The sequence below is a fragment of the Convolutriloba macropyga genome, chromosome 4, assembly GCF_964194025.1.
Source record: "Convolutriloba macropyga chromosome 4, txConMacr16.3, whole genome shotgun sequence".
Lineage (NCBI taxonomy): Eukaryota > Metazoa > Xenacoelomorpha > Acoela > Convolutidae > Convolutriloba > Convolutriloba macropyga.
Window position 1 is genome coordinate 68,238,753 of NC_134471.1, and position 22,824 is coordinate 68,261,576.

Here is a 22,824-nt window from a genome sequence, read left to right on the forward strand (position 1 = left end):
TTTAATAGCCGCACAGCAATAGCTGGGGCTATTATTGGCTTTCTCTTGGTTTTTTTATTTCGTCGTCGCGATTTTTGTTAGGACCATATGATGTCATAACCAATTCAAATCTGCTTTTTGTTCATTCTATCATACAACTTCAACTAAAGTGCGTGCGTGTCGTCATTTTTCGGTCTTATTGGAGCGAGTTTTTTTTTGTTCATTCGCGTGATTAAATTTTGGTCACATTTGACTTACCTTACTCTCAAAAATGACTTCCTCACTTTGAAATTGACTTTTATTTACTTTAATTCAAAGAGATAAGGTCAAATGGGTGTAAGTCATTCAAATGAAGGTTATTTGAGAGCAGCTAATAGAGGCAGCAAAAACTTAAACAGATTTTTAATCAAATTATAACATATCAGCCTTCAATGAAAAGACGAATTTTTTTGGTCTGTCTTTTTGCTGTTTTTTTAGACTGCAGATCTACGAAGCTATTGCGGCTATTTTCTGGCAATCTACCAGCTAAGTTGTTTAATTGCTCGCGAACGAAGTTTAAAGCAATTTTTGTAAACGTTTGTGCTTTTTTATATGCAAAATTTTCGATCGGTCGTTTTCTAGAACATTCGTCCTATTTCACTTCTCAGGTGACTTTATCACGCTTGACAATGATTTTTTTGTGATTGATTTCAAATGGGAACGTTCAGAAATTAAGTCTGGTAATAAAATGAAAGCGATTGTAAGAGCAGAGATTGTATAGCTCGGATATCGTAGTGGTTACAGTTCAGGATGCTCAACCCGTTGAGGTTTAGAACCCCTCCATTGTCAGAATTTTTTGCATCCTAAAGTGCCTCTGGTATATTCCCCTTCTAAATGGATTGCCTCTTGATTAAGGCTCTTAATTTTTTGTCTCGATTGACACAATATTCAGAATTCGGTTTGCCTGCTTATTGGCTTTTTTGTCCACTGTCTTTTAAAACTCAATTTGCTTTTTGAGCCTTGAAAAAATGTAGTCAAAACTTTTTCGACCTGTTAATCATTTTAAAGCAACGGGAACATTTTTTCTAACTAAGTTGATGTTTTTTCTGTTTTATAATTTAATTGCTCATACACACACTTTTTTTGCTGTTGGTCCCTTTTGGTGTTTGCTGTTGCTGCTTGCTCACTTTTTTGCTGTTGCTGCTTGGCGCCTGTTGGTCCCTTTTACGCAATGTCTTGCTTCACCATTTTTTCATCCGAGCGATTTAACGTTTTGCTGTGTAGATCGGTATCAAATGAAGCCCGAGGGCGTTAGATGTCTGTACAGTTCTTATTATGTTAAAGAATACAGTTGTGTCGAAATTGCTGGGAGTTATAATATGACGTGAGGGTCGGTTTTGAGAGGTAAAGTTTGGACCCCTTTAGTTAGCAACCACCCCCCCCCCCTCATTCAGTAGCCTCCCTAAGCTTAAGCTATCTACTCAACCAAGGCCAACCGGTAGTCAGTCTTTTTAGAGCAACTCGTTCTTTGTTAGTCGATTATGTTCTATGCAATTAAGTTTCGCGGTTTGTTCAGCTTCCACTGCAAGACTGCTGATTGTGCACAGTGGTGTATAGTGACAGAAGAGGTCAATTTCTTCGAGTGTCCTTCCTGTCAAAAGGTCAACTGTCTCACTTGTGCTGCCATACACGCTCCCATGAATTGCAAAGAGTACCAGGCAAGTATCATACCTTCATTGTTCAACCCTACTCTCTCCCATTTTTGATCCATCCTTCCTCTCACGTGATAAGTGGTCTTATAAGTGAAATCGAAAGCCCTCAGATTGTGATACCTCCCTGAAGTATAGCCGACCACGCTTGAAACGCGTTCGTGCTATTTTTAAAATGCCAGATCTCAGCAGTGCCATGTTCTAGAATTGCAGATTTCCTCTACACAGTGCCGCATTTGAAATCTGCCGACATTTAAAAACCTTGTGAAGTGCTTATTTCAAGCAGAGATATGTAATTCTGTTAGTCACTTCGGAATTCTGGCTTATATGTGGAAGGGCTATGCGCTTCTCGATCAATGTCAGATTTTTTCAGTGACTTCATCGTCACGTAACCTAAAAGAATGATATTTGTGTACATTTGTAACGGATTGTATCCAGTTGGTGGCTGCTTTATAATTTAGACACATAATTTTATATTTGTGATTGAAAGCAGTTGTTAACTAGCAATTGTTGGTGTCCGAAAATTTACTGATCGCTTTCTGGAACAAAAATGTTCGCGTACATGATCAAAGTGAACTGAAAAATACCCAAATTTGAGGTTGAAATCCTGAGAGAATTTTGAAAGATGAATTTTACGTTGAAAAAGATATGCGTCTAGTTCTACCCAATTGAAACCAAGATACAGAATAAGTATATGAAATATCGTAGTCGTGTGTTTATTCTCTGCAGGATGACCTGAAGTTGAAGGCGGCCAATGATGAGGCGGCAAAAGCGACTGAAGCGATGCTGAACAAGATGGTGGAGGACGGGGAAGCCATCCACTGTCCAGGATGCAAGGTTATTGTCCAGAAGAAGAGTGGCTGTGACTGGATGCAGTGCTCCATGTGCAAGGTAGCAACGTGATTTGATGGTCTGGAACCTTTGAATTTCCTAGCAGATTTTAAACTATTTTCACTTGTAGTGACGCAAATTGTATGTGTGACGAAACGGAGTACCTATGCATCCATGTTTTGTTTTTTTTATATGCGAGGCGTTTTCTTAACAAATTCTGATAATGTTTTGACGTTTAATAGTGCTCCAGTTAAAATCTCACCTTTAATTGTTGTATTTTCAGACTTCAATTATTAGCTGTAAGTTTTAATTCCCGTTTTTATTTCAGTTTTTATTTCAGAAGCTGATATTTTAGTTTTTAGCTGTAATTATTTTTCGAAGTACATATTACTGCAAAAAACAACCAGAGATCGGTTTTAAACTAGGCAATCCACTAGTCAAAGATATTTTGATGTGAAACACGTTTTTGGACCTTTATCTTGTAGACATCAATTTTTCTACGGAAAGATCTACAACTGAATGAAAACGCTGATTACTTTGTCGGGCTTTGTCCGGGTTGAATGATTAATATAATATAGTTTTGTGCTAGCATTGTTTTTTACGGAAGATAACCTTTCGCTTGTTTAGACTGAGATCTGCTGGGCTACAAAGGGTCCTCGCTGGGGTCCGGGAGGTAGAGGAGACACCTCGGGGGGCTGCAAGTGCAGAAACCCCAACAAGTGCCACCCAAACTGTGGAAATTGTCACTGACACCACGCGCATTGTTTACGTATACTGAATTTGATTGTAATAGTTTTTGATGAATTGCTCGAAATTAAACATATCGGGTTATTTGAGCTCACTTGAGAATGCAATTTTAACTGAATTGGCGATATAATTTTCATTTTGTATTTAGGCTTGATGCTAAAATTATCTTCGCGTAATATGTTATTAAATTTGACACGCTAAAATCATGAATAACTAAAGAAAATATATTATATGCTTCAACTAGAAACTAGTAGCAATGGATAAATTTTTGTTTTTTTTTCTTGAAAATTTTCTGTCTCGCTGTTGATTTGCCTTTTTTGTAGACAGTGATGAAATTAAATAATGTTGATGTGCTTCGATTGAGCGCTTGATGTACTATTTTTTATCCGATAAGGTGCTGATTATTATACGCCATTTTCGAAAAACTCCTATCATAGTTACATAAGTATTTTGTTATTCCTTTGATCAAGATACGAAAAGTGAACTCTTTTCATTAATGTTTCTTTTAGTTGAATATGCGACAGTAGAAATTGTTGTGGTTGCACACCTTTATTATCCATTTGCACCCCGGTACTGGTGACTTTGCTCGGTAATATAACATTTGCGGTTTAGACTGAAGAAATCAGTCTTTCTATTTGGTGTATTTTATTTAAAACTGACGGAAGAAAACAATGTGAATTGAACGGAAAGAAAATCGGCTGCAAGTGAATATACTAAATTAGAAAATTAGATCTTATCTATCGATCTCGAACATTTGCACCGGGTAAATGTTCGCTCTCTGCCTATTAATAGAATTATTTCAAGTTTGATTGTTTAAAACTGTGCATAAAAATTATATTAGAAATGCGTTCCAAAATGATTGTTCACTGTAAAACTCGTAATTTTCTAGAGAGTTATTGGAAAAAGGAAATAAACCCTTGCTGAACGCTATACTATAATTCAAATGAAAAAGCACCAGCATTTCAAATTATGTCCATATGCCTCAAAGATTTAATCGAAAAATAGGGAATTTCAGCATCATTGTATTGAAAAGTTTGCAAAATGTTTTTAATTCGTCTTTAACAAAAAACATACGAAAGCGTTAAATGACGAAGTAAAAAACTCTATGAGGTCGAATTGAAATTACTGAAATCCACATCGAATATTTAAAAAAGATTCAACAATTTCTTTACGGTTCGAAATTTAAGGACCCCTAAACGTTTCTATTTCAATTTATTAATAGACATTATTGCCTGAACTTTACATGCCAATATGAAATTGTCAGCAAAGCTGCAAAGGAAATAAATGAAACTCAATGTCAAATTTATATGAAAATTACAGATCTTCAGAAACTTAATTCTCATTTTGGTTTCTTTGCACAAAAGTGTTTTATTACTACGAGCAGATAGTTGAATGTAGGCGGTTTTTGTTCCGACCCCTCTTGAGGAGGGAGGAACTATATACTCAAATGGGTTTTTTTGTTCAGACAATTTTGACCGATAGAAATTTTCATCGTAGAGTTGTGAGTGGTATCATTAAAAAGACCATCTAGCGTAGAATATCGAATTTAAAAGATTTTTTTTAAATTTCGTTCTGTAGAGCGAGTTATCGTGGTTTAAATTGTTGAATATTAGACCGATTTGCGTTATTTTTATTCACATTTTCCGGAATTTCTGACTAAAGTTTTGTCAATTTTGCTAAAATTTGTAAAAAAATGTTGACAGTAATACTGTTGATTTTTTTAAAGTCATAAAAATATTGTTGACTGTTTTGATTCAATTTTTTGGCTAAAATATTTGGCTAAATGTTTTAAAAATCAGCCTCTTTTATCAAAAATTGCACGAAATAAGCTCCTTTAGTCTACTTTGATGAAATTTGGCGGACGCACACACCCAAAAACAACTAACACAATCTTTCTAAACTACAAAGGGAGCTAATTTTACTTCCCCTTCCATTTAGAGTAATCTGGAATTAAAATTTTGCCGTTTTTTGCTAACTTTACTCTATGATTATCAAGACCGCATTATTTGTTTTTGATCTTTTATCTAACAAATTATCTGGACCAATAACATTCAAAACAAATGATTGTTCATAAAGGACAAACAGCAATAGCAAGGGTGATTTTTGTCCAATCTTGGACTGTTACAGTACACGAGTGTTTCGAATTGTAATCAGTCGGTCTTTTTAAAAAAAATGCGATTTTTTTATGTTAATTAAAAAACAGAACAATTTAAAGCAAAGCTCAATGTTGATAGAACCTGTTGGCTTCCTAAGCAGTCCCGAATTAATGTATCTGGTTTTTTGCTTGAAAGATTATGGTCGTTTTGACTTTAAAAATGTTTTTCTTTTTGTCTTTTGGTATAAGCTTTCCGTTGCATAAATTTTTTTGTCGAGGCACATGTGTTTTATTACTAAGAGAAGGTAGTTGAATGTGGGCTATTCTTGTTTCGACCCCTCTTGAAAGGGGAGGAATTACATACTCAAATGATTTTTTTGTTCAGACAATTTTAACCGATCGAAATATTCATCCTAGAGAGTTGTGAGTGGTATCATTACAAAGCCCATCCAGAGTAGAATATGGAGTTAGAAGATTTTTTAAATTTCGTTTTGTAGAGCAAGTTATCGTGGTTTAAATTGTTGAATATTAGACCGGTTTGCGTTATTTTTTTCACATTTCTTGAAATTTCTGAGTAAAATTTCGTCAATTTTGCTAAAATATGTAACAATTGCTGACAATAATACTGTTGATTTTATTTTTAAAGGCAAAAAGGTATTGTTGACTTCTTTGATTCATTTTTTTGGCTAAACTTTTTGGCTAAATATTTCAAAAATAAGCTTTTTTCATCAAAATTTGCACGAGTTAAGCTCCTTTAGTCCACCTTGATTAAATTTGCCGGACGTACAGACCCAAAAACACCTAACACAATCGTTCTAAACTACAAAGGGAGCTAGTGTTATTTTACTTCCATTTAGAGTAATCTGGAATTAAAAGTCTGCCGTGTTTTGCTAACTTTACTCTATGATTATCAAAACCGCAGCATTTGTTTTTGATCTTTTATCTAACAAATTATCTGGATCATTAACAGTCAAAACAAATGATTGTTCATAATGGACAAACACCAATAGCAAGGGTGATTTTGGTCTAATCTTGGACTGTTACAGTACACAAGTATTTCGAATTGTAATCAGTCGGTCTTTTTTAAAAAAATTCGATTTTTTTTATGTTAATTAAAAAACAGAACAATTCAAATCAAAGCTCAATGTTGATAGAACCTGTTGGCTTCCTAGGCAGTCCCGAATTAATGTATCTGGTTTTTTACCCGGAAGATTATGGTCGTTTTGACTTTAAAAATGTTTCTTTTTGTTTTTTGGTATAAACTTTCCGTTGCATAAATTGTTTGTCGAGGCACATGTGTTTTATTACTACGAGAAGGTAGTTAAATGTAGGTCTTTTTTGTTTCGACCCCTTTTGAGCGGGGAGGAATTATATTCTCAAATGATTTTTTTTGTTCAGACAATTTTGACCGATCGAAATATTCATCGTAGAGTTGTCAGTGGTATCATTACAAAGCCCATCCAGCGTAGAATCTGGAGTTAGAAGATTTTTTTGACTTTCATTCTGTATAGCGAGTTATCGTGGTTTAAATTGTTGAATATTAGACCTGTTAGCGTTATTTTTTTCACATTTCCCGAAATTTCTGAGAAAAATTTCGTCAATTTTGCTAAAATATGTAAAAATTGTTAACAATAATTCTGTTGATTATATTTTTAAAGTCAAAAAAGTTTTGTTGACTATTTTGATTCAAATTTTTGGCTAAATATTTCAAAAATCAGCCTCTTTCATCAAAAATTGCACGAAATAAGCTACTTTAGTCCACTTTGATGAAATTTGCCGGACGTACACACCCAAAAACAACTGACACAATCTTTCTAAACTACAAAGGGAGCTAGTTTTATTTCCACGTCCATTTAGAGTAATCTGGAATTAAAATATTGCAGTTTTTTGCTAACTTTACTCTGTGATTATCAAAACCGCAGCATTTGTTTTTGATCTTTTAACTAACAAATTATCTGGATAAATAACATTCAAAACAAATGATTGTTCATAATGGACAAACAGAAATAGCAAGGCTGATTTTACTCCAATCCTGGACTATTACAATGCACAAGTATTTCGAATTGTAATCAGTCGGTCTTTTTAAAAAAAAACGTTGTTTTTTACGTTAATTAAAAAACAGAACAATTGAACTCAAAGCTCAATGTTGATAGGACCAGCTGGCTTCCTCAGCAGTCCCGAATTAATGTATCTTGTTTCTTTTCTCGAAAGATTATGGTCGTTTTGACTTTTAAAAATGTTTGATTTTTAAATATACAATGGCTTTTTGAACTTTGCCACTATTTTTCTCATAATGTAAAGCCCAGAAAAGAATTCAATGAAGTAATAATATTGCATTAGACTGAATGCTGCTTGATAATTGTATTGAGATGAATAACCTTCAATTGAGAAGTTGCGCTCAGTGTTATTACGCATCTACTTGCGCTCCAATCTACACACTTAAATGTGCTTGAAAAATGCCATTCCTATTTTTTTCTGTTTCAATACTTTTTGACGTTGAAGGAGGTCAGTGGTGGATATTTTCCGACAACTTATCCGTTATATGAGCTTCATAGAATATGCATAGAGGAAAACTAAATAAATCATCATAGTGACGAATGCTTTGTTCAAACAAAAAAAGAAAAAATTGTTTACTCTTTAACTCCCTGCCTTTCTTGGGTTAGCCTGCTCTTCTGGGTCTTTTTTAACGTGATTTTCAACTTGCTTTTTAGATAAGTTCTCGTATCAATTTTACGGGACTGATCACATAATTCACAATGAATATGATACATATTTATGCAAATATACGTATACGATGCGTGAAAGATTTGAAAAGCGATCTTGAAAACTTAAATTAGCCCTCCTCAAGGCTTGATTCATTTTTCAAGTATTTTGCAATTGTACCACCTGCGTATCTCTTCGAAAATAATATTGATATCAAACGAAAGTTCAATGAAAAAAGGATAAGTTCGAACAACCCTCCTTGTAACTATCCGTAGCTTTGTATGGGTCTTGTATCGATCTCCAAAAATGAACCAAACAAAAACTTCAAACTTCAATCGCCCCCACAATAATGAGGTCGTAGCCACCAGTATTTATGTTCTGAAGTTTTAAAAGTGACCAGGCTGGTTTTGCGTTTTAAATGTGAAGAAGTTTTGGAGTTTTTTTCAATTTCCGTTTTAAATTGCTGGTGACTTACAAAATCATTTTGCTTATTGAGAACATCAAAAAGATTAATTTGGTCTTGTCCTTTCAGATTAGTTGTATGCATGTCGAAATGAGACTAAAAAGTGGATGTAACCTTTTATTATCACCCGCAGTACTTAACATCGGCATAATCATTCTTACTGTCTTCGTCAGCCAATCAGATTCCGCCAACAAGTCGTCAAAAGGAGGAAACAGCAGTAAAAAGGATCTTTATGCCATTTTGGGAGTGCCAAAGACCGCTACTGACAAAGAGATCAAGAAAGCATATCGAAAATTGGCCATCAAGTATCATCCAGATAAGGTATGCCTGTGAAGTTTGACAACTGTTGTTCGGAAAGCTAAATTCAAAAGCATAAATTATCGGTAACGCATTATGAATTGCTCTCGAACGGAATTTGAAGCCATTATTGTGAACGTGTTGGCCTTTTTCAATGCAATATTTTCGCTTGATGCGCTTTTGTTCTCGAACATTCGATGACTTCTCAATTGACTTTTTCAAGCTTCACTTCTTCATTTCGTGATTTCAATTGCTCTCATTCTGAAATGAAGTTTCTCGATCATGTTAAAATGATTGTTAGCGATTGAGTAACAACAAGGTCGTAGCAAGGTTGTAACAACAAGGATGTCTGACTGCTATCCTGGATGTCTCGGGTTCGAATAACTATCAGGGACGAGTTTTTTCAACCAAAAGATTTTACGCTAAAAAAGAACACTGAATTCAATCCATTATTGCTGTGCAAAAACAAATGAGTAGATTGCGCAAAACAAAATGGCAGTGCAAAGTATCAAAAATAATAGCAATGCCATTACTGAAAAAATTTTATTTATTCAAATTGGAACCCAAGAAAAGTTAGTTTTGAAACCTTACAAATTTCCAAGATAAACAATCCTATAACTGCATGCAAGGGTCTCTTTTAAGTTCTTCAAAAATATGATTAAAAATTTGTTTTTTGAAATTTTTATTTTCGTTTTTTCTTAAGAGACAAGGTAAAGAATTCCGGTCCTGTAAAGTTTTTCTAACAAATGAATTTTCTAGTTTTAAGCTTTTGAATTTATAGCCCCAGTACTCGAGTCCAGTTCTTTCATTTTTGTTGATTTTCCAGATTTTAAGTTTACGGCTCCTGCTTTCATCAAATGCTGGCAGTTGGTTGGTTTTAATCTTCCAGATGTAATTTATTCGCTTTAATTTCAAAAAATAATGCATAGGAAGGATTTTATGCTTTACTTTCAGATCTCTAGATGAATCGAACTTTTTTCTAAAGAAGCTAGCTTTAACTGCCCAATTAAGTTGTCTGTCCAGTGTTAGAATAAGATTTTGGTTGATAGACTGAATGATGGTTGCTGCATAATGTATTTGACTCAAAACTAATAAGTTGAGAATGAGTTTTTTCATATTGTCTGGAATTGTTCTTCTTTTTGTATAAATAGTCGTAATACCGGCAGCCATTTTTTTAGTATGTGTTTTGTTTCTTCTTGGAAAGTTAATTATCTATCAATGTGGACGCCTAAGTATTTGATTGCTTGTGTCATCAATGGCTACATTGTCAACAACCATATGTGTATTGGTAGTTCGTTTTGTTTTGCCAAAACTGAATTCTGTTTTAGAGTTATTGAGACTTAACCCATTTGAGTGGGAAAACGTATTTAATTTTTGCGTTCCATTTCTTAAGTTTTTTTTGCCATCTTTGATTAAGGTATTAGATGTGAGAACGATTGTGTCATCAGCATATTGAATTAGTTCTGTTTCGTTGTCAAGGTATTTATGCATGTCATTTATGTATAAATTGAACAGCAGTGGACCAAGGACCGTTCCTTGAGGAACTCCTCTTGTGAGTTCAACTGGATCCGATAGAATGTTTTGTATTTTTACTTGCTGCTCGCGATGGGACAGAAAATTTTTGATTAATAGTCTAGACGATGTATTAAAACCTATCATATCTAATTTTTCATCAAGAATTTTGTGGTCTATGGAGTCGAAAGCCTTGGATAAATTCAGTAGGGCAGCAGATACATACTTACTTTTATCAGTTTCTGAGCGTACAGTACGTGATTGCATCTGTGGTTGAAAACATTTTTCTAAATCCATATTGCGTTTTGGTGATGAGCTTTTCACTCCATAAGTAATCTACAATTTGTCCTCTGAGAAGAGTTTCAAAAATTTTTGATATACATGGTGTGAGTGAAACTAGTCTATAGTTGTCTGGATCCTCTGTCTCCTTTTTTGAAAAGTGGTATTACATTGGCTTTCTTAAAAGATATTGGAAAACTTAGTTCTTTGATAGATTGATTTATTCTGAATGACAGATGTGGAACAAGTTCCGACGCTGCATCTTTAAGTGCCCATGCTGGTATCGATGGAGGGCCTTGTTGTTTACTTACCTTGAGATGACGTCAGGCGTCGTGACATTCGTTTTCTGTGACAAAACGGAAACTGATTGTTCGTTTTGAAGGCTTTTTTTCGTCTCTAAGGCCCCTGTAAACTTCCGGTCTTTTGTATTGGCCAAGTTGAGAAAATCAAGAAGGTTTGCCATTTTATAATATCCGCTATGTAGTCTCCGAAAACGGTTCTCAAACATTTAATGTCCGTTTGCGTTTTTCTCTCATTCAGTATTTGATTTATCAGTTGCCATTTTTGCCTGTCCGTTCCCGCAGCTTCAATGAGATCTGCGTAAACTTTGTTGAAATCATTTTTTTCTGATGTTAAAGCATCTTGCTTTAGTTTAAAAAATGTTTTGTTGTTTTCTTCGTTTAAAAATTTGTCTCTGGAAATTTCAAGAGACTTTCTAGTTCTTCTACTTAGCCTTTTATCAGCCAGTTAAAACTACTTTTATTGTTTCGTATAAAGTATTTTTTGAGAGGCGTATGGTAATTTAGTACTTGCGCTAGAAGATAATCAAAAACTTCAACCACTTGAGATGGGTTCAAGTTGTTGTTATATAAAAGTTCCCTTACAGATGTTTGGCAGCTTGATTTTTTATTGTTGCTCTTGTCATGAATATACCTAATTAATCGGGGTTATTTTGTTTTTGCATAGCAGTTAAAAATTTCAACAACACCAAAATGGTCACTTTTTAGGTTAGTATCACAAATGAAAACTTTTTCAAATAAGCTTGGTTTACATATGAGATAATCAATTAATGTTTGATTTTTTGAGTCGTCGGAGATTCTTGTTGGTTCTTTGTTATTCTGAACCTGTAGTCCATAAGGTGTAGTTACTGTACACAGTTTTCCTCGTTCTCCCTTTTTTAGAAAATCAATGTTGAAATCGCCTGTCACATTTATCTGCTATTTTCAGTGATAGCAAAGTCAAAGTTTAAAGCTAATTCGTTTAAAAGCAAGCAGTAAGAATTATTTAGTAAAACTTGTTTTTTATTTGCGATGGTGAGATTTATTTAATTCCAGTCAAACTGTGGGCTAAATTTGTTCAGATCATGCCTTATTTTTGGCGACAGAAAATTTGGAACTAGTGCCATAACTCCTCCCCCTTTTCTTATTGTCAGACATCGATGCTGACATGTCGTTGCGGAGGCATACATAATCGTATAGGGAAGAATTGCAGAAATTCTCCTCCTCAGATTTCGTTAACCAGGTCTCCGTGAAGCAAAAAATACAGTTCGTTTATGTTATTATCATTTGTTTCAAGTGAAAAGTTTTTTTAGAGGTGCTCTGACAATTCAAGCAAAAAAGTCAGTTTTTTTGCGCCTTTTGAGGTATATTTTGGGTCTGAGTTTGAGACAAAATTGGTCTTGGATTTGTTTCAATGTCACCAGATCTAAGGAGATTGATTAATATGAAAAGAAAAGAAGTAAAATTCAGAGTAATTAGAAAAGTTGCAGTTAGTTTTACTGTTGAAGTAAATTTATAAGAGAGGCCCTTGCATACAGTCTTTTTATGACACAATTGGTTTGATTTCTCTTTCTTTTTTGACGCGGGATATTTTGAGGTCAATAGAAGGAAGAGGGCAAAAAACTTTTTTGGGCCAGATACAGCATAAGTCTGATCACAAAAATTGTTATTACTACGCTTCCGTAAACAGTTTTTTCAGTCCTGTAGTGTCATCAATAGTTGTAGTAGTTCAGGGCAGTTGAGTTGCAATATTGAGCATGTGACGCATTAGCAGCATATATTGGATTATTTTGGTGTTGTCAAACATTCGAGCCATATAACGGATTAAATCTGTGTTGCGTGTTGAATTGGATTTTGATTGCTTTTGCGTATTTAACGTCATTTGAACGGCCCTGTAAATGAGTTTGCACTTTATTGTTAGGTGGAACGTTAATGTCTACTCGACCGTTTTAGCTAAGTATCAAATGTGACAGCATCCAACGGGACTCCAAATCGATAGTTATGGTGCACATTATCATAGAATAAATAGTTGTATCCAACTTTGTTGTCTTCTGTTTGGTCGATACTAATTCCTTCATCTTTAATATTTTTGTTCACATTCAAGATTTTAAATCCATTTTTGTTTACTGTATGTGCTATGTATTAGCTCATTAAACTCGTCAATGCAAGAGGAGGAACTTCGCATACAACAAATACTTGTGGTTGGAACTTTTCACTACATTTTTAAACGAGTTTCGCATGATCTGCAAAGTGGTCTTGTGCACTTTTTTGATGATGTTTAATAACATTGTTCGTGCCGTCTTGTAGTATTAGCGTTTCAATTTTTCTGTCTTCATACTCACTTACAACCTTTAATTTGTCGTTTGTGGTGGATCACCAGTATGGATGTACAGCAAAATCAATTTGAATTGTTTTTATCAAATTCCAATTTAGCGATTATGCTACTTCCCAAAACTAAATTTCGAGTCTCCTCTCGAAACGGTTTTTTTTGGAAGGCTGTTACTTTCTCAAAGTCGTCCGTTTGCGTGCTCATTTGTACATTGATTCCTGGTCATGCTTGGATTCCAGTCTCCAGAGTCCTGGCTGAGTCATCGTGCACTATTGATCCACCATCAAGCATCTTTTGAGCATATTTGGTAATAACATCTTTGATAAACATATCTTTTTCCTCTAACTTTATTTGTAATTTATCAAAAATTTTGAACGCCTCCTCCTTTGAGAGGCTCATGTATGCTTGTTTGTCAATCATTTTTCCAAGTGATGCAAATAGAGAATCGAAATTGTGTCACGGAAGCAAAAAGAAAAAATCAGTTAATGAACATCAATGTTTAACAGAAGAGCAAATAAAAAAAATTGCGTCACTCAATGGTAAATAGCGTTTTAGAACATTAGAGCAAAGCAAAGAGAGCGGCTATTTTAGAACAAAGCTAAGCGGTGTGTGGCAAAGCTAAGCGGTGTGTGACAAAGCTAAGCGCTGTGTGTAGCTTCAAGATAGCAACAAGATATCTTAATCAGCTTAATCTTTTTTCAATGTGCAGTTGCCACTTTTTTCTCTTCTTAACAAGTTTATTCATTTGTGCAGAAATATCAACAGTCGAGAAAGTGGGCACCAAAGATAGCTTGGCATTTATCAAAACCTATGAGCTGTGAGATAGCTTTGATGTTGAATTGATTAAGCGTAAAATACATTTCGCAGCAGTTATACCCCAGTAAAAAATGCAAAAAGTAGGATTTTAATTCTTTTTGCTAAGTTTCTTACTTTTTTTCCGTTTTCAAACCTAATAAAATCGTAGGTATTGTTCTGCTTGTGCAACAAGTTGTTATCGACGTTTCCGAGGTGAAAATCGCAAAAGTTACCATTTTGGAACTTTCGCTTAAAAACTTAATTTTTTAATCATTTTTTAAAGAAAATTTGTTAACCGAACCGTCTTTCAGTCTCTTGAATACAATCAAGAAAATAGATCAGGTACGTTTTAACCTCAACAGGTCCAGGCGTCTTTAACTGAATGGGCAATTTATGTATTTATTTCTGCAATAAAACAATAAAACAGCAAACGCTTCCAAAATTGTCTTAAAAATTTTCGGGTCTCTTCCGTTTGTGCCCCCCCCAGTACGTTATGCGCCCAGTTACTGAGTATGTGCCATTACTTAGTAGATCATTTTGTTAAAATATTGCACGTGCGTCTGTGGGGTGCAAATAATATGCGCCCACTAAGCTGGGGGGGGCACAAACGGAAAAGATCCAAATATTCTTACGGCCCAGCAGATGTTTTAAAGCCCTTGGGATCTGAGTATTTTAAGTCTGAATGTTAGGAACGAGCTCTGAATATTAGGAACGAGATATAAAACAACGCATAATTTGTTACGTGGGGCATAAAAAGCACTGGGGGGCAGAACACATCCATGTGATAACTGTAAGCCCAAAACTTTCTACTTGCACTTTCATTCTTAGCGACAATAAAATGCCAAAAAACACTACGTTCCCTCCCGCATCAGTACCATCGCAAATAAAAAATAATTGAAAACACGACCTTGCCAATAGTAAAAGAACAGCTTAAGAGTTGGGATTACTGACCACACGCAGAAGCCAAAGTTGTCAGAGATACGGTAACTAAGTAATATAAAATTAATATTAATAGAAGTCATTAGCCTAATTTTATTTGTATAGTATATGAAATAGATGTTCTATTTGAACTGGATTTTTATTGGTCTATCAGAACGAATATTGGACCCATTTTCGGTACTGGTTCAAAGCACCCCACAGACGCGCATATTATTTGCGTCTGTGGGGTGCAAATAATATGCGCCCACTAAGCTGGGGGGGGCACAAACGGAAAAGATCCAAATATTCTTACGGCCCAGCAGATGTTTTAAAGCCCTTGGGATCTGAATATTTTAAGTCTGAATGTTAGGAACGAGCTCTGAATATTAGGAACGAGATATAAAACAACGCATAATTTGTTACGTGGGGCATAAAAAGCACTGGGGGGCAGAACACATCCATGTGATAACTGTAAGCCCAAAACTTTCTACTTGCACTTTCATTCTTAGCGACAATAAAATGCCAAAAAACACTACGTTCCCTCCCGCATCAGTACCATCGCAAATAAAAAATAATTGAAAACACGACCTTGCCAATAGTAAAAGAACAGCTTAAGAGTTGGGATTACTGACCACACGCAGAAGCCAAAGTTGTCAGAGATACGGTAACTAAGTAATATAAAATTAATATTAATAGAAGTCATTAGCCTAATTTTATTTGTATAGTATATGAAATAGATGTTCTATTTGAACTGGATTTTTATTGGTCTATCAGAACGAATATTGGACCCATTTTCGGTACTGGTTCAAAGCATACTATCGATTTTCTGTTTTGTTACTTGTTCATCTCTATTTGGACCATTGGGCATCAATTGCCGCTATTTTCCAGAAATCGGTATTATAGGTTGTATGTGATTTCTTTATTACCTCAAAATAGGCTCCTAGATTATAAGTTTCTGTTTTTCGGGCTCCGAATTTTTGTGTTCGGAGTCGTAAGTCTCAGATTGTTGTCAAAAAACATTGAAATCGGTTTAATCGCATTTCTGACTGAGTTTAATATTCAATGAAGTCCTTGTGTTCAGGTGAAACCTGAAGATGCTAAGGAGGCCGAAGAGCAGTTCATTCTGATCAACAAAGCCCACGAAATTCTGGGTGATAAGGAAAAAAGAGCGCAGTATGATAAGTACGGAGAGAACGCATTCGACGGAACGGGACAGGCTAAGTACGGAGGAGGAGGAAGTGGCTTTGGTGGATTTGAGTTCCACTCCTCGGATTTCTTTGACCGTTTCTTTGACGATCATTTCAGGTACGAATATCAACCGCCTCTTTTGTATTTAATAGCCGCCGTCAGCCTCTCAATGGCTATTATATAGGCGCTCTCTTTTTTACAATTCAATGTTCACACATTTTCATGATTTTTGAAGTCAAATTGGAATAGTGATTTTGGTCACGCCGAAACCGGAAATGGAGCGAAAAAGCAAGTGGTGTTGCGGCGTGAAAGTTTTTAACTCTAATTTTAAAGTAGAGTGAAAAAGTGGGCTTGAACATTGAACAAAAATTCGCTTTCTCGCTAGTGCTTTTTTGTTCAAATATGGCAATTTCATTTTGAATTTTACTGTCTTTTTCAGTTTTTTGGATCGGATTTTTCTAAATGGTTTTCTCAATCCATTCCTAGTTCAATCTAGGCCTAGTATTTGTCTGAACCAAATTTCTTTTTCTCACTAGTGGTTTTTTGTTTATATGCGACGTTTTGACATTGATTTTCAGTTTTTTTTTTAATTTTCTATTTGATTTTTTTTGGAAATGGTTTTCCCATTTCAGTCATAGTCCGTTCTAGGTCTAGTTTTTGTTTAGTCAATGAAAATTCTTTGAATGGCATTTCAGGACTTGTCCTGCAATATTTTTTAAAATACTCTTGTTTTACCTCACTCACTGTTTCAACTGAAATTCTTTCACGCCTTCAATTACGCAATGTGAATACTGTCAAAGTCAAAAAATCAAAATCAAAGCCAAAAAATCATAAAAATCAGCGAGTGGTGTTGCGGCGTGAAAGTTTTTTCCTCTAATTTTAAAGTAGAGTGAAAAAGTGGGCTTGAACATTGAACAAAAAATCGCTTTCTCGCTAGTGCTTTTTTGTTCAAATATGGCAATTTCATTTTGAATTTTACTGTCTTTTTCAGTTTTTTGGATCGGATTTTTCTAAATGGTTTTCTCAATCCATTCCTAGTTCAATCCAGGCCTAGTATTTGTCTGAACCAAAGACACTAGTGGTTTTTTGTTTACATGCGACGTTTTGACATTGATTTTCAGTTTTTTTTTTTAAATTTTCTATTTGATTTTTTTGGAAATGGTTTTCCCATTTCAGTCATAGTCCGTTCTAGGTCTAGTTTTTGTTTAGTCAATGAAAATTCTTTGAATGGCATTTAAGGACTTGTCCTGCAATATTTTTTAAAATACTCTTGTTTTACCTCACTCACTGTTTCAACTGAAATTCTTTCACGCCTTCAATTACGCAATGTGAATACTGTCAAAGTCAAAAAATCAAAATCAAAAGAGACGGGATAAACCGATAAAGCTGGGTCATCAAGTCATTGAGAATTAGGTTATCAAAGTTCATTAGAGTGTTTGCTAGCTGACGTTAGTATTAAGCTTAATAGCTTTCAGTTTAGAAGCTGAAATAAGTATAGTTTTAGAATCCAACTGAAACTGCACGCCAAATTAGAAAATTTTTTCACATTGAAAAAAAGCAGAAAAAAATTGGGGCAATTTGTCTCTGCTTTTTTTTCTGTTTCAATCCGGATTTGCATCAAGAGCGTCAATGGTGGCTATTTTTCGGCAATCTGGCCGCTATGTTTAAATTAAGGCCATACAAATAGATATTGATTTTTACATATTCGGCATTTAGCATCCAATGATTGGCGGCGATGTATTTTGGCTTGAGTAATCTACTGCGTTTTAATTACAAAGAAAGTGCATTTTTAATTAGGTATATCTGGTTTTTGTACGCTTACCGTGTAATTAAACTCGATTACCGAGTTAACGATTACTGAAATTGTCACACATTTAAGAGCAACATCGAAGTATTTTATGTAAGGAACGACCGACGAACTATGCGACTTAAGTTTTCCTTTTTTTGGAATCAGGACAAATTTTGTCTTAGGTGTTCTCTGAACTAAGAGGAAATTGAATTGAGTTCGTTCTAATTTTTGTTTATATAATTCAGGAATCACCATTTCCAACATTCCAATTTTCACGAAGATCATCAGAGAAGACACAGAGAGAATCATGAGAGAGCTGCAAGAGGTCATGCGTTCCATCATGGGGAGGCGGATGGTTTTGGCGGATTTGACGGATTCTTTGATGGATTCGGTGACATGGATGATGGTGGAGGCTCATTCGAGTCTTTCAGTTTCTCGACTGGTGGCGGAATGGGCCAGAACTGCAGAACGGAAACTATTATTCGCGGCAACAGCCGCTCTACGACTACCATCTGCAGCTAAACAGTTGTTAAATTGAGCTTAATTTCTGTTAGATTTTCTTTCCCCAGGTAATTTTTGTCAAAATTCTTCTTTACGTTTGTGGCAGCTTGGCAGACATTTTACAAATTAGATAAATAGATACTACGCCTTGGTGTCTTTCTATTCGAATAACTCAAGTAGGGATAAACTTGTTCTTGCGTTTTAGTGGTAAGCATTACTAAAATGCTAACGTTGTTGCGCCCGGATCGAGGGATTAGCTTAAATAAAATTTACAAAGTGAGAAGAGGTTTGAACTTGAACCATAAAGAAATCCGAGGTTTGAACATGAATAAATTTAGGTTTGAACACTTTTTCTTTGAAGTGCTATCAGATTGTTTTTACAGCAGTTGATCATTAATGGGTCCTGATTTCCACGAGTCAATTTACAAGTTATCTTATTGGGAAATTAAGACCAAAAATTAATCGGTTCTGAATTAGAAATGAATAGAACAATCGGCTTTTTATGAAATATCTCACTGATTGGTCGCAGCATTTTTCTGCTTTGTTCATTTGATGTGTTTTTGCCAGTGAGTCATCAATTCGGTTTTCTATCTTGCTGATTGAGCGCAATCTTTACTGCTTGTCTCACTTCCTGAGAAAAACAAAAGCAGAACATCTTGGAGGCTGACAATCATTAATGTCTAAGCTTTGATTTGATTAGAATTTATTCCATTTCTGGTTAGATTTAATTGATATCTTATTGGTGGAAATAATATAAATTATTGTCGGATAAGCTATTTGAAGATTACTTACCATTCGAAGGATTTAATTTAAAGAAGTGCTAGACAAATTTGAATAGATGCAGAGGACCGTGGTCAATAATCTCTGTGTACTGAAGTGTGCTACGCTCAGTAACACTGTTTGATCATCTTAGTCCTATTTGCAGAATTTACGTTATAGTGCGTGAAGCACAAACTTGATTAGGACAAAGTCCAACTTAACATGTGAACAAACTACAAATAGTTTTGAATAAACTAATATTTTGAGATCACTAACTCGAGCTGAGAATACCATGACGTGATTATATCACACCACTTTGAAAACACCAACTTAACCTTGATAGTTCTGTCGACACTGTTATCTCTATCCAATATGATTCTAGAGAGACACGTGTCCGCAAGTATAAAAGGAGCTTGTACGCTCAACCACCACGCACTATCACACAATTTGGTCCCCGATAACTTCAGATTTAAATCATACTCCCGTATTGATCCCTTGCTTAAATCTCAACTTACTTGCTCGCTTTAATCTCAACTTACTTGAGATAGATTTTAACTTGGAATATTTTGTGACTAGTTCGTAACTAAGAATTCTCTTAAGTCATAAAATTTTAACTTAGCACAATTTTGGAAATCAGGTAAGTTCAACTTAACTTCTCTTAAATTCCATCTAAGTTACAAGTTAGCTTTAAATATTTCAACATGTGCTAACCAGTGCTATCGCAGCCTAATAACTTAACTAATCTATCCCTTCATGCTCGGCTCATATTTGTTGCTGTTTAACATAACTTATTAAATCATATTTGCATTTAATTTTCTTTAATACTTAACTCATACCAAAAGTAGAACTAGAGGTTGAACTCTCAAATTATAAATGTGGTGCCGCGATTAACCCCGTAATTAAAGTACCTATTGTACGGACCAGCAGTATAATTAGTGGTCTAGAGAGACTTTAAAATTAAATTGTCTAAATAAACTATTAGAAAGGCGTAAAAATTAAATTGTTCAATTAAATTATTAGAGGCCTTAAAATTAACTTGTCTACGCTAACTAATCAAAAGGTCTCATTTGAGGGTAAGTTTTTCTGTTCTTAACAGTCGATCAATTAACAATTTCAGTCCTCTTAAGTAATGTCTGGTCCTGGTAGTACCAGTCCCCCACCAGCTACTGTCCCCCCACCTGAAACTCCCATAGCACATCCAAACCTTTCACTTGTATCCTTCTCAGGCAATGATCCTAACCTGGATGCCATTTCTTTTTGGAGCTCTGTAGAAGAAAATACTCACTTCAATTGGAACTAGGCCTATCCCACCCGCTGCACTAAGAAGCTATGATAAAAGGCAACAATCCTTATTCAGCTCACTTTCGACTGATACAGCACTAGAATGGTTCGAAAGTGAAGTTACAGATACCACAGATTGAAATATTTTAAAAGATGAGTTTCTAAAGAGATTCACTGATGATGGAGACCAATTCAGATTTAGACTTGAGGTTGAGAACACATTCAGGCAGGAAGCAGAAATAATAAAGAACTATCTACATAGAATAAAGAGTGGAGTTGATAAATTTTGGCGAGAAAAGATACCAACAATGTATTGAAGGCATTGAGAATATAAGGAAAGAGAATGAAATTCAACAAAGACAACGAATTCAAAAGTACATAGATTTTGCTATGAGAGGTTTAAGGCCGCAAGGATTAAAACGCAAAGCGCCTGAAAAACTTTTTGAAAATCCTTCAATAGCCTGGAAACAATTCGTTGATCACTTGGTTGTAAAAGACCTAACATTTTCTGTAACAACAGAATTTTTTGAGCTACATGACTAGATAAACTTAAAACACTTGAGAGCAAAACCAATGGTTGAACCAGTCTATTCAATAGCAACGAAGTAAGTGCTTTAGATACTTCGAGGCCAAGAGACCCAAACATCGAATGCAGACCTAACTGTGCTAGACTCTGTGATTATTGTAGAAGTAATGGTCACTCTATATCTAGGTGCACAAATAAACAGATAGCTGATAGTTTTAAAAAGCTACGAAAGGAACTAGTTGAACCAAAAGACAAAAAATAACGTTCTCCTATGATTATAGAAAGAATAACAGAGGTAATACAAGATTCACTGGTCCTAGAAACCAAGGCTATGAGCTAAGAGATGGTTACTCAAGCTATAATACTAGGTCCAACAAGCCTAACTGTCAATAACAAAATACATATTTTAGTAACTATTGTAATGGATTCACTCAACTCAACTAACAATCCTTCACTCAACAAAATACATAGAAATATTGAACCAAATCTTGAACAACAATCAACACAACACCAGCAGCAACAACCACAACACGGCGCTTTTATGCACCAAACAGAAATAACTTTCTGCAACCGAGACAATCAAAACCTAACAATGTTCGGCAACAATCAAATCAAATAAGTTTCGTTGAAGGTGACGATGACTACGTAAACGCCGTAACAGATTTCTTTCGTTTAAACTATTAAAGTATCCGAACTCTACTAAAGAAAGTAGTACTAAGTCAAGAGTTTATCTCAACTTTTATCACTTTGCCATCGGATACATTAAAAATAATAGTGGTTGACAAGTAAAATTGATTACTGACCCAGGATCCACCTGCACCACCATCAATCATCCTACGTACCTTGCTCTAGTAAACCTTGGACGAAACTTGCATCTACAAAAGACAAATTGTGATTCAAAAACATATACTGGTTCATCAATCAGAATGCTTGGTTACACAACTTTCCAAACCAGTTTTGATATTGACGGTAAATATACAGTACCCCATAAAAAATTGTTACTAAGGAACAGAGACAAAATATAATAGGTATTGATTTTTGTCATTTATTTCTAAAGGCAATTCACTTTGATATTTAGAGTTAAACACTGAAAGAAATTTAATTTAATACGACTCACTCAACAATGAGAAGGATTATCCATATATAACTAAAATGACTGCTTTAAACATATTTCAACCAACTTTTCTACAACAGAGAGTTCGGAATTGCATAAGCAAAAACACCCTGATCAAACCTTATTTCCACCAATACCTGTTTCATACCTCATATCAATATTGGATAAACTGTCCTAGTCTTTTTAAATACACTTTGTCCACAACCTGAAAAATTTCTACCCACATTCATGGAGAATCAAAAGAATCACCCAATACAGATAAATGAAGGAGTTATAAGTTTACGCTATGTGTGACATAACAGACAAATCTATACAAAATACAAAATCAAAAACTGTGCCGAATTCACAAGCATAATAAACGCGAGGACTATAAAAGTTGCTTCATACTGAACACATTAGAAAACAACTGACAAAAAGAACAGCAAATTCAAAGTAATTCTTGTATTAAATACGTAGATTTTCGTACCCAATCTATTTTGGATTCTAATATGCCTATAGCGCATACAATATCATCAGATGCAGAGATGAGAAAAGGCTTTGCCAATACAATTTCAAAACTAATACCCTTATTAGGGGATGATTATAAAAGTAGAAACTGTGGTACAGGTGACATAGTAACGTTCAGAGCAGATAATTAATTAGTTTATAATCTGATCACCAAAGCTAATCACTATGAGAAGCCAACAGTTGACACAATGAAAACAATGCTACTTGCTATGAGAGATCACGCACTAGGCCTAAATCTACGCTGT

The 22,824-nt window shown here is 34.9% G+C and overlaps 3 protein-coding genes across 3 annotated transcripts in view; all 3 read left to right on the forward strand.

The window, feature by feature from the left end:
* The window catches only part of LOC142338144 (uncharacterized), a 116,887-nt gene extending 113,145 nt beyond the window's left edge, over positions 1 to 3,742 (forward strand). The window contains exons 16-18 of the mRNA XM_075387779.1: positions 1,535 to 1,676; positions 2,397 to 2,558; positions 3,126 to 3,742. Coding sequence (XP_075243894.1) covers positions 1,535 to 1,676; positions 2,397 to 2,558; positions 3,126 to 3,248 — 427 coding nt within the window. The 3' untranslated portion in view covers positions 3,249 to 3,742. The remainder of the gene's footprint in view (positions 1 to 1,534; positions 1,677 to 2,396; positions 2,559 to 3,125) is intronic.
* A 4,837-nt stretch (positions 3,743 to 8,579) lies between these two features.
* LOC142338623 (uncharacterized) lies at positions 8,580 to 18,512 on the forward strand. Its single transcript, XM_075388460.1, has 3 exons — positions 8,580 to 8,827; positions 15,996 to 16,219; positions 18,137 to 18,512. The coding sequence occupies exons 1-3, from the start codon at positions 8,585 to 8,587 to the stop codon at positions 18,411 to 18,413; spliced, it is 744 nt and encodes a 247-aa protein (XP_075244575.1). The 5' UTR covers positions 8,580 to 8,584; the 3' UTR covers positions 18,414 to 18,512.
* A 1,430-nt stretch (positions 18,513 to 19,942) lies between these two features.
* LOC142337850 (growth hormone-inducible transmembrane protein-like) overlaps positions 19,943 to 22,824 on the forward strand; it is a 193,548-nt gene continuing 190,666 nt past the window's right edge. The window contains exon 1 of the mRNA XM_075387407.1: positions 19,943 to 19,948. The gene's annotated coding sequence lies outside the window, so the exon portion shown is untranslated. The remainder of the gene's footprint in view (positions 19,949 to 22,824) is intronic.